This window comes from Lissotriton vulgaris, chromosome 2_1, assembly GCF_964263255.1.
Source record: "Lissotriton vulgaris chromosome 2_1, aLisVul1.2, whole genome shotgun sequence".
NCBI lineage: Eukaryota > Metazoa > Chordata > Amphibia > Caudata > Salamandridae > Lissotriton > Lissotriton vulgaris.
Genome location: NC_141687.1, coordinates 1,647,689,185 through 1,647,704,281, shown reverse-complemented (window position 1 = coordinate 1,647,704,281; position 15,097 = coordinate 1,647,689,185). Strand labels below are relative to the sequence as shown.

Genomic DNA, 15,097 nt, shown 5'->3' with positions numbered 1-15,097 from the left:
CAGGGGCTATGTGTGGCACAAGGTGCAGTGGCCTCCTGGCGAGAGCCGTTTCACTTATTTTTTTTGCAAATTAAGCACTGCTTGTGTCGCACTTGCAACTTTTTTTCCACCAGATTTTGAATTCTGAGGTCAATTACGTCCTTTTTGATTATGAATAAAATGTTGCAAACTACAGATTTTGATGCAAGCACAATATTTATGTGAAATAGACCTAATATTCTCGTGCGAACTATGTGCACTCTACATAAATAAAACGAAGCGATTTCGTGCAGTACTGCTATAATGCAACTCTGGAAATTAAGGAACTTATTCATCCTCTGCCTTCAACCCTACCATAGCCTGTTTTACACGTCCTTACATAAAAACATAACATGTATTTGTTTTAAAGCGCATGTTCACCCAGAAGGGTATCTTGGCGCTGAATAACAGAAGTTTATTGTTACCCAACAGTTCTAATTTTTTCGACCTCAGAAGGATGAAAGGCTGAGTGGACACGCCAGAATTTGAATCTGTGACCATGAAATCGAACACAGGCCCCTACAGTGGATCCATTAGTCCACTGAACTACCAGACCCGGCTCCAATGGCCTTCATAAGACATTTCACTTCGCAATTTAAGCTGATTTATAGTTTTGTTTGTAAACTCACAGAATAATTGATGGTCAAACCCATTAAATTAGGTCCTGTTGCAGGATATTTCAAGCACATCTTGACCTTGGAAGTTACGTGGAAATTGGTGACATAGCAATAGAAGTTAGATGGACTTGTGAAACCTGGGGGCTGGCATGAAGAACAGGAGAGAGGGAGATGCATTGGGCATTCACCCTCTGAAGGGATCTGAATAGGAGAACTTTGCCCCAAGAGACAAATTGCCAACATGTTTATAGTTAGGTCCATTAGCAACCTATAGATTGTTCAAGCTCACACAACCCTGGAAGAAGTTTTAGATTGGGACAGTTTTGTTTTGTTTTTTAACACTGCAAGTGAACGGATGTTCTGCCTACCCCAGCAATGGGGTGTTGGTGACTCAATGCATAGAACTTCTTTTGTCGCCTCTACCATGCATTACATTTTTAGTCTGAGTGCCAAGCATCCATGTATTACTGTCCTGCGTGTTTCCATCCTAGTCCGCTACCCTACGTCTTCATCACTTCTTCTGCTATGGATTGTAAGTACTCACAGCACACTCCACCACAAGTCAGCAAGTACACCCGCTGGTGCCACCATTCGGGTGCCTTTCCAGAGATCACGCTGAGAGGTCAGAGCATTGACACAATACTTGGGTCTGCCTTTCATTTGCAGCAGACTTCATTCACTGATATGCAGGAACGCATCTAGTTGATATATGTATGTAATGAACGTAGCCTGTAATTCACAAAGGGCCTCCGCATTCGCCATGAGAATTCTCATTATGGAGATTCCGCCCCGGGTGCAGTCTCCCCCACGACTGTGGGGCCTCCGCCACAAGGATGCCAGCCCTTTGTGAATCAGGCCCTTAGTGTCCACCTTGTAGGTAGTCACCTAACCTGCCTTTCCTCTCTGCAGTTAGTCTGATAAAGGTTGTTGTCCACATACTGAAGAGAGTGGTATTTCCTGTAGATAAACAGGGTGTATGTTTTTTATTGCTCTCAGTCGTGGTTCTTCATTCATTTATAATTGTCCATGCCCCCAGCTGCTGCCCACTTACCTTAAGGTAAACATTGTCAGATCTGAGAGTGAGGTGATCACTGGCAGATCTGCTATTTTCTCCCTCTGGGGGGGATTTCTAGAAATCCAAACTGTTCTGAAGGCATACACTACATACACCAAGAATGAGGGTAGACCCTCACAGCTTTCCCAACAGACCCATCACCCCAAAATGGGCAAGTCGCCGGGGCTCTTGTGATTAAACAGGCATCCACGGCCTGCATATCGAAGGAGGGGGTCTCAACAAATGAGAACATATTGCCACTGTCACACTTTGTGTCCGCAGTAGAGCTAGGACCCATGCACACACAAGTAGGGACACATTGTGTTTTGCTTACCTTGAGTTGGGTCATGGCTCTCCCAGAATAGTTTGAGAAGGGCTTCAAAGCTGATGGTTTTGGGGTCGTAGACAACTCTCACCACTTCAATGTGTGCAGTCAGTCCTGGGATGAAAGAAAAGTAAGTGAGACTGATGAACTGAGGTACCAGACATTACCACCCAGCATAGTCCCTGGGAATAAGCGACTATTAACCCTCTCACAAACCTCATCTTGACCAGTATCATCTTCCAACATAGCCCTTCTCATTATCACTTCACCCACCCACCCACATCACCATCGTTTATCACCGACAAACCCATCCACCAGCATCCCTTTGTCTCTTTACCCAACATCACCTCCTGGCATCTTCCCTAGATGCCACCTGAAACCAGCACCTCAGTTACCCACACACATCACCACCAAACATCACCCAACATCACCACCCGGCTCCACCCCATCTGTGATTAGCTTCTCGTGACCCAACCCACCATCAACACCCTGGATAAACACCCAGCATCACAAGCTGCTCTCACTGCCTGACATTAACACACAACATACTCGGTCGTCAACCCCACCCACATCATCACGCAACATTAGAAACCATATCATAACAATATCCCCTCCAAATCCTCTCCAGTCCAATATTTGGGTTATGTATGTGTTTGTTTACAGGTGCAGGAGGGGTCACCACCAGATGCCATTTAGGGAGCAGTGCATCATCATGTAGGGTGAACAGGGCAAGTCGCACCTCCCGCTGCACCCTCCAGAGGCGACATGCATTACATCTCCCTCTTACTTCTGGTCCCCATAGCTCCCACAGTTCTGCTTCCAGGCGGCAGATACTACAAGTGCTCCAACCTGTTATGACAGAAAGTGTGGCGTGTTCATGGGTTTGGGCTATTAGCCCTTTGAACTGCAGGACGCTCCCTTTTGCTCTAGTCGCGTTTCCTCTGTTTTTGCCATTCTCCCAGTCTTCTCTTTTGGTTTCTTGCACCTCCTTTCACCTTGCCCCTTTTCTGTGTCAAGGTTTAGTTTTTGTAACTACATCTGTGATGTCTTAGTTGGTTAGTGACCCTTTGGTCATAGCATGGTGTGCGGTTAGTAGTGCTTTATTATTTAATTGTTGGTCTGGGGAGCTTTACATCCCACAGTCAACTCTATAAGGGTCTTGCATGATTTTTGCAGCAGAACGGGACGCCATTTTGAATGTTGGGCATGGGGCACAGCCTCTGACCTCTTTGTTGCCAACTGCCAAATACGACCTGTTTTTATAAATAATTTTCACTTTTCACACAAAATTTGGAAAACAATATTTTTTACCAAAAAATATATGAATTACAGTTGGGGTGGGAAAGAAAAATAAATACAATCACAAATTGCATTCTATTAACACGACTGGCAAGTGGCTACAAATAATGTGTGATACCATGGTGAGCCAGTCTTGACTTTCCGCCAGCAGCAGGTTGCGATCTGGGGCTTGCTGGGTTGTTTTTTACTCTGCTGTTGTGGTCTCCACTAGCCGAACGTACAGGATGATGTTGGCTGAAAAGCCAGGAATAGTTAAAGGTGGCACAGGTGACATGGAGCGGCTTGTCAGCTAATGCGATTTGGAGCTGCCTAGCGACTTCCTAAGTCATTTTGCTCGAGTCAGGCAAACACCTGCCATCCTCTTCGAAAAGGTGTGTGTCCCTGATAATCTCAGCCTTGTCGCGGCACCGATTTGGAGCCATGAGATTCATCGCTGATGTTGCAAGCCTCACCTTGATTAAGCGTGCTATTATCTCATCTGGTGGTTGGGTGAACCAGGAAGAGACCAGAGGCCCAACCCCTTTAGAATGAGGGCTATTGGAGGACTGTGACCACTTCCACTGTCATCACTCCATGGGACGCCATTGTGCTCAATGCTCAATATTAATTGGTCTCTCCACTATTTTGGGGAGAGAACCCGTTGCAGTGTGAGCGCCCCAGCTGTAAATTACAGAATGTGGTTCCTTGGTGGAGTAGCGCTGAACCTCGCATGTAGGTTTTGTATGGAAATCATGCTCAGCTTGATGTGAAACCATTTTGTTGCTGATTGTGGTATTTGCTTACTTGATGGTGCTGATTTTATCACTTGTTTTATTTCCCTTAATAAATACCACCTAGAGTTTGTTTTTTCTCTAAGATTTGGGGTGTTATTTACTGGTGGGGGGGGGGGGCTTTTCACCAAGTCCAAGGCCTCCTTCACTCTTCCTCGTTGGCTGGTCTGCCTCTGGTCGTACTTCTTGGCCCTGTCTCTGGTCCTAAGGAAGGGGCCACTCTTTTAACTCTGCATCAAGACCGGCCACTTATAGAATCTGCAGTGGCATTGAACACATGGGGGTTGCAATCAATCAGTGACACTTATAAAGCGCGCTACATACCCGTGGGGTCTCAAGGCGCTGGGGGGGGGGGAGCCGCTACTGCTCGAACAGCCAGGTCTTCAGCTTCTTCCTGAAGGAGAGGTGGTCTTGGGTCAGGCGCAGGTCGGTCGGGGGGGAGTTCCAGGTCTTGGCGGCCAGGTGGGAGAAGGACCTTCCTCCTGTAGTCGCTCTTCGGATGCGGGGGACGGCGGCGAGGGCGTGGTTGGCTGATCGGAGGTGGCGTTTGGGAGCGTAGAAGTTGACTCGGCTGTTGAGGTAGCTCGGGCCTTGGTCGTGTAGGGCTTTGTGTGCGTGGGTGAGGAGGCGGAAGGTGATTCTTTTGTTGACGGGGAGCCAGTGAAGGTCTCGCAGATGTCCGGAGATGTGGCTGGTTCGTGGGATGTCGAGGCCACTGCACACTCCAGTAACCAAGCAAATGAAGATTTTGAAGGGTAATTAAGGTGGTCGAGCAGCCTCTGCAAAAAAGAATGCCACATATAGGTTGCAGGTTCAAAGCACAGTCAGGTGCATAGCTGTGCTAATGCACCTGCTACATAGGTCTGTGCGTAACCTACAGGTGCAGTGGTACTGGTGAAACAGGGTAGGGGTGGGCGTAGTTCGCGAAGTAGCGCTACGCGAAGCTATGCGAAGTGCAATTCGCACTACGCGAACTTCAGGTAGCACTACGTGAGCTGCGTAGTAGCATGTTCGCACAGTGCAAGATGCGTTTTCAATGATTGCACAGTGCGGACAAGCATGCGGCACTGTGCAATCATTGAAAACGGCATCTTGCACAGTGCAAGCTGTCGTTTTCTGTCGCTCGAGTAGATTTTTACTCGAGCTGCAGCTTTCTCAACGCGGACTGATAGTTTCTCATCGCGAGCGGTCGCGAGCATGCGCGACCACTCGCAATGAGAAACCTGACCTCCCCGCGTTGAGAATCTTGCCGGGATGTCATTTTGCTTGCTCGCAGTCGCGAACATGACGTTGAGGACCGCGAACTGGTGGGGGGGGGGGCTTTTCACCAAGTCCAAGGCCTCCTTCACTCTTCCTCGTTGGCTGGTCTGCCTCTGGTCGTACTTCTTGGCCCTGTCTCTGGTCCTAAGGAAGGGGCCACTCTTTTAACTCTGCATCAAGACCGGCCACTTATAGAATCTGCAGTGGCATTGAACACATGGGGGTTGCACACTCCAGTAACCGAGCAAATGAAGATTTTGAAGGGTAATTAAGGTGGTCGAGCAGCCTCTGCAAAAAAGAATGCCACATATAGGTTGCAGGTTCAAAGCACAGTCAGGTGCATAGCTGTGCTAATGCACCTGCTACATAGGTCTGTGCGTAACCTACAGGTGCAGTGGTACTGGTGAAACAGGGTAGGGGTGGGCGTAGTTCGCGAAGTAGCGCTACGCGAAGCTATGCGAAGTGCAATTCGCACTACGCGAACTTCAGGTAGCACTACGTGAGCTGCGTAGTAGCATGTTCGCACAGTGCAAGATGCGTTTTCAATGATTGCACAGTGCGGACAAGCATGCGGCACTGTGCAATCATTGAAAACGGCATCTTGCACAGTGCAAGCTGTCGTTTTCTGTCGCTCGAGTAGATTTTTACTCGAGCTGCAGCTTTCTCAACGCGGACTGATAGTTTCTCATCGCGAGCGGTCGCGAGCATGCGCGACCACTCGCAATGAGAAACCTGACCTCCCCGCGTTGAGAATCTTGCCGGGATGTCATTTTGCTTGCTCGCAGTCGCGAACATGATGTTGAGGACCGCGAACAAGCAAAAAATTACCGCTGCGCTACGCGTGTTCGCACTGTGCTACGTGCAGCTCGCGTAGTATGAAGTTGCGCAAACTTCGCAAACTACGTGAGCGTAGCATAGTGCTTCGCCCAGGGTTAGTAGGAAGCAGTAGGGCAGAGTGGCAATGTAGTGCTCGAGGTGCTGCAGGAAAGGGAGTGGTGAGGAGGCAGGCAGGAGAAAACAAGTGGAATCAGAGAGAAATGGAGGAAGCAGGAAAGAGGGTGGAGGGACAGTGCAGTGATGGGAGTGGATAGAAAGTTTTTGCTGGAGGACAGTGTAGTGGTGGGGGATTGTAGTGTGCAAAGCAGTAGGGGAGAAAGGTAGCACAATGACGTGGTGCAGTGGGAAGGCAGTGCAGTGTTAGGGTGATGCCCTGACCCATGTGGAGTGAAAGCTCTGGTGGTGAAAACCTGAGGGCTCTGACATGAGGACTGAAGGCCCTGAACCAGAAGATCTGAAGGCGTTGTACCATGAGGAGCGTGGACTCCGACACGTCACAACTGAGGGCCGGGGCCCCTAAGGGACTAGGGGCCTGACACACCAGATCTAAGGGTCCTGAGACATGGGGACAGAGGTCCTGAGCCACGAGATGTGAGTGCCCTGAACCTTAAGGAGTAATGTGACTGATCCACGGAGACTGAGGGCACTGGCTCTTGAAAAATGAGGGCTCCTATGACTCTTGAGAATTAGGGACCGTGACCCATAAGGAGTGAGTGCCCTGAGCACTAAGGGATGGTGGCCCCAATCCATCTGAAGTGAGGGTCTCCACCCATGAGGAGTGAGGGCCCGGGAACCAAGAGTGATGGCAATGACACGCGTGGAGTGAGGGCCATGGCACCAAGAGTGATGGCAATGGCACGCGTGGAGTGAGGGCCAGGGCACCAAGAGTGATGGCAATGACACGCGTGGAGTGAGGGCCATGGCACCAGGAGTGATGGCAATGACACGTGTGGAGTGAGGGCCAGGGCACCAAGAGTGATGGCAATGACACGCGTGGAGTGAGGGCCAGGGCACCAAGAGTGATGGCAATGGCACAAGTGGAGTGAGGGCCAGGGCACCAAGAGTGATGGCAATGACACGCGTGGAGTGAGGGCCAGGGCACCAAGAGTGATGGCAATGACACGCGTGGAGTGAGGACCAGGGCACCAAGAGTGATGGCAATGACACGCGTGGAGTGAGGGCCAGGGCACCAAGAGTGATGGCAATGACACGCGTGGAGTGAGGGCCCTGACACCATGAGTGATGGCAATGACACGCGTGGAGTGAGGGCCAGGGCACCAAGAGTGATGGCAATGACACGCGTGGAGTGAGGGCCAGGGCACCAAGAGTGATGGCAATGACACGCGTGGAGTGAGGGCCAGGGCACCAAGAGTGATGGCAATGACACGCGTGGAGTGAGGGCCAGGGCACCAAGAGTGATGGCAATGACACGCGTGGAGTGAGGGCCAGGGCACCAAGAGTGATGGCAATGACACGCGTGGAGTTAGGGCCAGGGCACCAAGAGTGATGGCAATGACACGCATGGAGTGAGGACCAGGGCACCAAGATTGATGGCAATGACACGCATGGAGTGAGGACCAGGGCACCAAGAGTGATGGCAATGACACGCGTGGAGTGAGGGCCAGGGCACCTGGAGTGATGGCAATGACACGCGTGGAGTGAGGGCCAGGGCACCAAGAGTGATGGCAATGACACACGTGGAGGGAGGGCCCTGACACCAAGAGTGATGGCAATGACACGCGTAGAGTGAGGGCCCTGGCACCAAGAGTGATGGCAATGACACTCGTGGAGTGATGGCCCTGACACCAAGAGTGATGGCAATGACACACGTGGAGGGAGGGCCCTGGCACCAAGAGTGATGGCAATGACACGCGTAGAGTGAGGGCCAGGGCACCAAGAGTGATGGCAATGACACGCGTGGAGTGATGGCCAGGGCACCAAGAGGTGCGAGGGCAAAGGCTCTGGACCTGAAGTGTGAGGGCACTTGCACCAAGAGTGACGACGCTGGCCCGTGTGGAAGGAGGGTCGCATTCTGTGGCAGCGCAAGGGGGCGCCTCAGAGACAGGAGCAAATTCAAATTCGACAAACGTAAAAAAGCGCCAAAAAACCTGCATACCGTCTGTGAGCTCATGTAAGCCAGGAAGAGATTATCTACAGCGCTTGGGTGCTTCAAGGCTCACAGAATGGAACAGGGCGCCAAGAGGACGGGAGACTCGGGAGCAGATGCTACACAGAAGGCGCAGATGCAAATCTAGAAGGGCCTTTAATCTTTTGGGAGGCAAATCCTACATCCCGGGAGATTACACTTTGTATTTTCTCGGACCATGAGGTAAACCCTGTCTTGGCGCTTAGGGGTAACATACGGAAGCGCTTCAGAGAGCGGGTGGAAAAGGCACGGGCTGCCCACGAGTAGCATCGGTGGAAGAAATATGTGACATAAATCAGGTGGACCTGGGACAGGCCAAGGGGTATTTATCGCGTGAGACAGGGCAGAAAAAGCTGGAGGCAGCTGGGGTGGGCTGAATGCAGCAATGTTTGCCTCGGTGTCGTGTCATATTGCTTCGTCCTTTGTATTCGTCCGCGGGGTTCAGCACCGTGGACAGGGCACCCTCTCCTGTAAACATGTGAGCGGCCTCCATGGTCCTGCATAGCCGAGCTGTTTAAAAAGCCCAGAGGCCCGAAAGGCGTCACCAGGGAGAGGGGGCAGTCATATGCAAGGGTCAGCCCGGCTTTGGGGCATAACTGTCCATCCAATCTGACCACTCAGCAGCATCAAGGCGTTTATTAGTTCCTTGCGCACACCTGCACACAGCGTCTTATGAAGGCTGCGCCAAGGATATTATCAAGAACGGCGATAACAGTATCGCCGTTTTAGCGTCAGGAAACTTCCGCTAAAACGGCGATAGTGGGCTTGATAATATGTCCTTGTGAATTCCCATAGCAGCCCAGGTTCTGGTGTTAACCTGGGCTGCTATGGGAATTCACAAGGACATATTCTCAAGCCCATTACCGCCGTTTTAGCGGCAGTTTCCTGCCACTAAAACGGCGATAATTTTATCGCTGTTCTTGATTATATGCCCCTGTGTGTTTTTAAGACATCACACACTACACGCAAGGATTACGCGACTCCCCGTTACCTCCAGGGTCGGACTCAGATAGAAAAAAAGTCTTGGGCACCAAATTAAAAGTGGCCCCGTTAGTGAATTCGATATCTGAAAAGTGGCCCATGTTTGAAAATTGGGGCAGTTTTTAACTTGTAAGGACACCCCGTGTGAGTGTTTTTGCAAAGTATCCGAGACTGCATGGCTTTGTGCTTGCTGCAGTCAATATTTGTTTTATTATCAGAGGAATTAAACGGGTCCAGCAGACCACGACACTGGCCCGCAAAGAGCCAAAAAGCGGTCCACACACTGACCTATCAGACACGACCTTCGGGCACAGCCTGACTGCCCTATAACCTAGGCCAGACCGTCTCTGCAAACTCGGGCACATGTAGTTCCTTTTACCAGGGACTGCACACCCACTCTGTCGCCCTAGAATCTCCCAGGGTCCTCCCGACCACTCTCCGACCTTAGTCAGATTTCCTGCTCCTGTCCCAGTTCGGACTCCTATCTTTGCATCCTTCCCCCATCTTTCAGTAGCCACCTGCCTTCTGTGCCCCTGCACTCGTAACCTGTTTCAAGCTTCCATGAAAAGGGCTCTGACGTCAGTTAGGACGAGATGTTCGCTATATATCAACTGAAAAATAATAATGAACCATTGGCTGCAGAGGCAATATGTGTACAGTACACTGGGAAGAGGCGGGCGGGGGTGGCTAGAGTCCCTGGCTGCTCTCGCTTGTTTGTTCCTGTGCACTCTCTGTAGACGTATCCTGTGTGGCAGACGCCCCTCCCCTTCCACGCCCACCCCGGGACGCTACTGTAAGTAGGTCACTCCACTCCAGGCAGCCTAATGTCAGCTGATGGGCCGGCAGTAGCACGTGGCCCGGCCAACACAGGAGGACCCGGATTGACAGCTACGGCATGCACGGGCCATCTCGCAGGGTAGCCCTGTGCATCTTACCCCTGCACAGGGTCCAATGCAGATCTGTGATTCCTGCCAGCGCCACAGTCCAAGCCAGACCCGTGCTTTCTGCCCCCGTCCTTGCTGCACAGAAGGGTCAGTGCTGCCCCTCGAGGGCATCCCCAGAACGTGCTTCCTGTCCGTTTTAAGTGCAGTTGAGTTAAGCGCTCCCCAAACCACGAGAGGTGGTACAGGTAAACAGTGTGTGCATCACAACAGCCATGTCTGCACTTCTGTATTATATAGAATATCAGTGACTGAGGTGCATAGGCGGAGCTACCACCTGTGCGACACTACAAACTAGCTTGGGTTGGGTAACACTGTCACAGCTGTGTGTGAGCCCTGCACTAATGCAGCCGTGGATGCTGCCTGTCAGCACTGATGCGCTCTGGCAGGGTGGTAAGGCCTGTGTAATCCAGAGGTCACCTTTTCCCTACACGTCATCCTGCTCACGCCTTAGCTAAAGCTAGACCTGAGCAGAGTTTGCGGAGTTCTGCGTAGTGGAACTCCACGAAATGACCCAATAACCCTGCTCGCTACGCAGAGTTCCGCAAGTGGCAAAGTGCGTTAGGCAGAGCCGGACTGGGAGCTGAAACCGGCCCTGGCAAACTGCTCTGCTGGCCTCCAGGGGGTGAGGGGGTACGGCCGAGCTGTTAGCTAGGGCTGGCTTCAGCCAATTTTCTAACAGGGGGCCGATATTGCCAGCCCCCGGTAACAAAACCGGCCCCCAGAGGCCTAAACCCACCCTGACGGCCCAATGGGAAAATGCCTGGTGCCCGCTACGGGCAGTCCAGCCCTGGCGTTAGGTTGCACAGTTCGCACAGATTTTTAGCATCGGGTGTTTGTTCCACATCTGCGACCGCCCGTATTGCCAAGCGCGAGCAGAGTATCGGCAAGCGCGCACTTAGGACCCGGCCCCCCGGCCCCGCCCCCTACCTGATCCAGATAGGGGCGGCCGGTCTGCCCCAATGGGCGACCGGCCGCTTATCACTTCCAGGGGCAGGAGGACGCACTTCCGGTGCGACAGAGGGCGGAGCCTGGTGACCTATTTAGGTGCTTGGGGCAGGGACCCCGGCTCTCCTTCCTCTGTTGCACCGGATCGTGGCGGCCTCCCTGAAGCGTCCTCCCTCCTACAGCCCTTAGTATAATTTTAAACTTAGTTTTTAATCTGAGTTTTAAATTTCCTCAGTTTTAAATATCCTCGTATCCCCTCGTCCGAAGTTGGAGGTCATCGGGTTGTGATTCAACCCAGCCAAGCGCGTGGCGGGAGGCGACGAGGAGGAGAGGCGCGTCAAGTTGCAGCCGTCCATCTCGCCAGGTGAGGAGTCGGGGGTGCCGGGGGGGGCCTGTGTGCAGCCGCGGATTGCGGGAGGGGTATCCGGGGCGGGCGATGGTATGAAGTCTGCTCCTGTGGTCTGCGGCTGCCGGCAGGACTCCTGGGCATACGGGCTCCTTCCTGGTTGACGTGGGCGGGCTGAGGGGGGCGGGGAGTGTCCCCCATCGCGGGGAAAACTGAACACGGGCCACCTAGGGCCGGGCAGAGATGGCCTTGTACAGGCAAAGGGTGATTGCAGTCAGATGGGCGGGAGGGTCCTGCCCGCACGGAATCGGCTTCTGCGTTTCCCGCCTTAAGCGAAGGCTGCATCTTTAAATGTCCAGTCACCCGGGAGGGGAGACCAGGGTTCAAGCCTTGGGATGGCGTGGCTTTCATGCGAGTTCACATGCCTCTTGTGTATGTAAAAGGTCAGAGAAAGATCAGTTATGCAGATGAGAGAAAGAAGCTCCTGGTCACAGGGACAGCACGGGTGTTGCGCTCTGCGCTCGTGAAAGTCAGGGATGCAAAGGCCTCTATCCAGCATCACAGCAGATGTTCCTCAGTAGATTGGGGAGGAAGGCACTTGTGCCCAGCCTCGACGACGCTCACGATGGTTTTTGGGATAATGAATGATTCACGAAATTTGAGCTCCAACTAGTTCGAGCGACCATGTGTGTGTTACTATGCAATCGCGCCGAAGGGCGCAGGGGTCACTTGAGTGAGCCGTCCATCATGGTGGTTAGATGGCGGGAAGACAGTGTATACCGCGAGTGCGTGGGCGGGGCCTAAACGGACCGGGCTTTCATGTTCGGAAATGAGAAAATACCGGATAGACTTATGGGAATTGCTCAACATCCTAGAATTTGTAGGTTTTTCCTAATCATGTCTATATTTCGAATGTAATTATTTCTTGTAATAGGGCACTCAACCTACTCATGCTGGGTCTCATCTCAGTTTACGAGTTACTTCATGGACTACTGAGCGCATGGTCCTTCAAGGCAGTGATTATTATCTCTGTGTTAACTAAGGAGACGTGTGTGATAGTAACCATGTCTGCGGGTCCCTTCCTCCCCCGAAGCGCTTATGATATCAGTACAAAGCACACACACCGTTATGTGCGGATTGTGTTGCTACAGCACACAGCTTGTTGGGGACTATGTGCACTCCCTTCCATCCCTCCTCCCCCTCGTCCGTCTGTCGTGGTCCGATCTGGCACTACCTGGTCCCCGGGTGGCTGCAGCAACAAGTAGATAGGGAAGAGGTGCTTCATTTCTGCGTGTTCGAAACAAGCCAAGTTACAACAAACCCATATTCTAGGCACTGCAGCAGAGACCTGATAGGGCGTAGTGCAAGATTCGTCCCTATAAATAGTACGAATGTAACATCAAGCTGTCACCCATTGTTATCCCAAGAGGTTCCGCACAGCAATTTTAGTGATAATGGCCAGAATATAACAGTTGGCATAGTTGTGCGTGGCAAATTTTGCAAATTTGAGACTTCATACTGTGGTATCCCACAGACGTAGCAGGATGACTTATTGAAACGAGCTAGTGATGTGGTATGCTGTGGGGGGCCGATAAAGGGTCTGCTTTTCTGCTATGCTGACTCAGCCTTTTAGACATTAAAGGGGGATAAACTTAATACTAAGATTTTGCCCAATGGTAATAGTGGATATCTATAGCACGTAGAAACGACACTAATGCATTCTGAAGCGGTATTTCAAAACAGTTAGGTATCAGACATGAAATGTATGCATTTTACACATGGGATATCACGTAAAGGTATAATAATGGCCCTAATTTATGTCGTGAAACTCGTCACTCTGGGGGCTTTGGGTTTGAAAGATCGACAATTGTAGTTGAAAAAGGGCAAAATGGAAACGGAGAAGCGTACTTTGGTTATATATGGAGTCTATGACATTGCCCATGAGTTTGAAAGACAAATATGTAATTTCTTTAATTGTTCCATTATCAATTGTTTTGAAGGTAGTCACAAATTAAGTAGGGAATTTTAACCCTCAGCTGCTAACATTTTGTGGAATCCATCGGTTGCGCCATCACTTATCTCATCTGTGTGCCCAAAACCCTAGGTGCCTGCAGGGTGGCTAGTTCCTAGTCTACAGATACTGTGGTATGCTAACAGGGTGCCCAGCTAGGGGCACAATACATATGCCACGTATAAAGTCATCCCTGGTATAGGATGTAAAGTGCAAGCATGACCTAGAATATGAGTGATGATATTTAGGAACTCAGTACCGTGCCAGGACGTCATAATGTTCGGTGTATACCTTGAGAAATGTTGCATCCGTATTGCTGTGCCATAAGAACACGAATGGATCAGTTTACCAGGGTTCCAGGATGATGCATCTAAAAAGGGTACTGGGCAATGATGCATCACACTTTGGTGCAAAAAATCGATATGCTGTTTGATTAGTGTGGCAAAAAATAAGGAAGACTTACTTTTATTACAGGAGAAAAAGGCGTCATAATTTACTGCTTTACTTTTCTTTAGTGGGGAACTGAAATGTTTTCATCCAGGGGGTGAATGCGAAAATGTCCGGTATTGGCAATCATTCTAAACTATGCTTCGTGGAAGATGTCCTCGGATGAGTGGCTCTCGGAGGTGTAAGTGTTACAAGGCAAAGGCTGACGAGTTTTATCTCTTTGAAAATTGTGGTTTTAGCAATTTTAATGGGCCCCCACTGAATTACTGTGACCTTTGTGTCTGCTCCTAGGAGAATTTCGGTAATCAAACCTGGATGTAATTAAGGGCCCATGTTTGTTCACATCTTGCTCCCGATGGCTAGGTTTGGTTGGTAGGTGCATATGGTGTGCAGATCCACAATATGACCAGAGAGGAACTTAATGGGACCAGACTGTCGTGGGAGGGGCAAGTCTTTATTGGTTGTCAGTGGGTATTTATTAATGAACAAAGGGATTAGTAGGGGCAGAACGTGCAAGAGTTGAAGTTCAGCTCTATGGGATCTAAATAGGGCAGGAGTGCTCCCTTACAATTGAGTTAAGAGGTTGATTGCCTGTACGGGAGACTAAAGAGGATAGCGCCATGTGGGTACCTTGCATAGTAGTCTCAGTGGCTCATAGTCTATCGTGTACATACGGTTCACGGTACTGCTAATTCCGGAGTGGAAACCATATGATAAGCTGCATTTTTAATTCACTCCACCATCCCCCCATGTCAATTATCAGCCTGGAAAGTAGGCCAGATTCAGGGAAATAAGAAGTAGCTAGATTTCACTGTTCTGGTCGCCTTGTCTGATAACATAGGACCCCGCCTTCAATTGGCGTATAGTTCCCATATACCCTAGATGGGTCCGTCAAGCAGGAATACACAGGAAAAACGGGATGTCTGTTTCCATAAAGATGTCTATAACAGTTTCCCTGGTGCACAGCAGGAGTTGGACAGGCCTGGGGCTGTACTTGTAGTATGCTGACTGTCAGGGGCAGTACCAAAGCAAGCCGTTTAGAGTAGTGTTAGCGGGACTGAGACTGAGCGTGTTGGGATACCCGGACCTCTCGGGCA

The 15,097-nt window shown here is 50.8% G+C and overlaps 1 protein-coding gene across 1 annotated transcript in view; it reads right to left on the bottom strand.

Moving 5' to 3' along the window:
* The window catches only part of LOC147733011 (uncharacterized), a 176,746-nt gene that overhangs the window by 47,916 nt on the left and 113,733 nt on the right, over window positions 1-15,097 (bottom strand). The window contains exon 4 of the mRNA XM_086957566.1: window positions 2,024-2,128. Coding sequence (XP_086813692.1) covers window positions 2,024-2,128 — 105 coding nt within the window. The remainder of the gene's footprint in view (window positions 1-2,023; window positions 2,129-15,097) is intronic.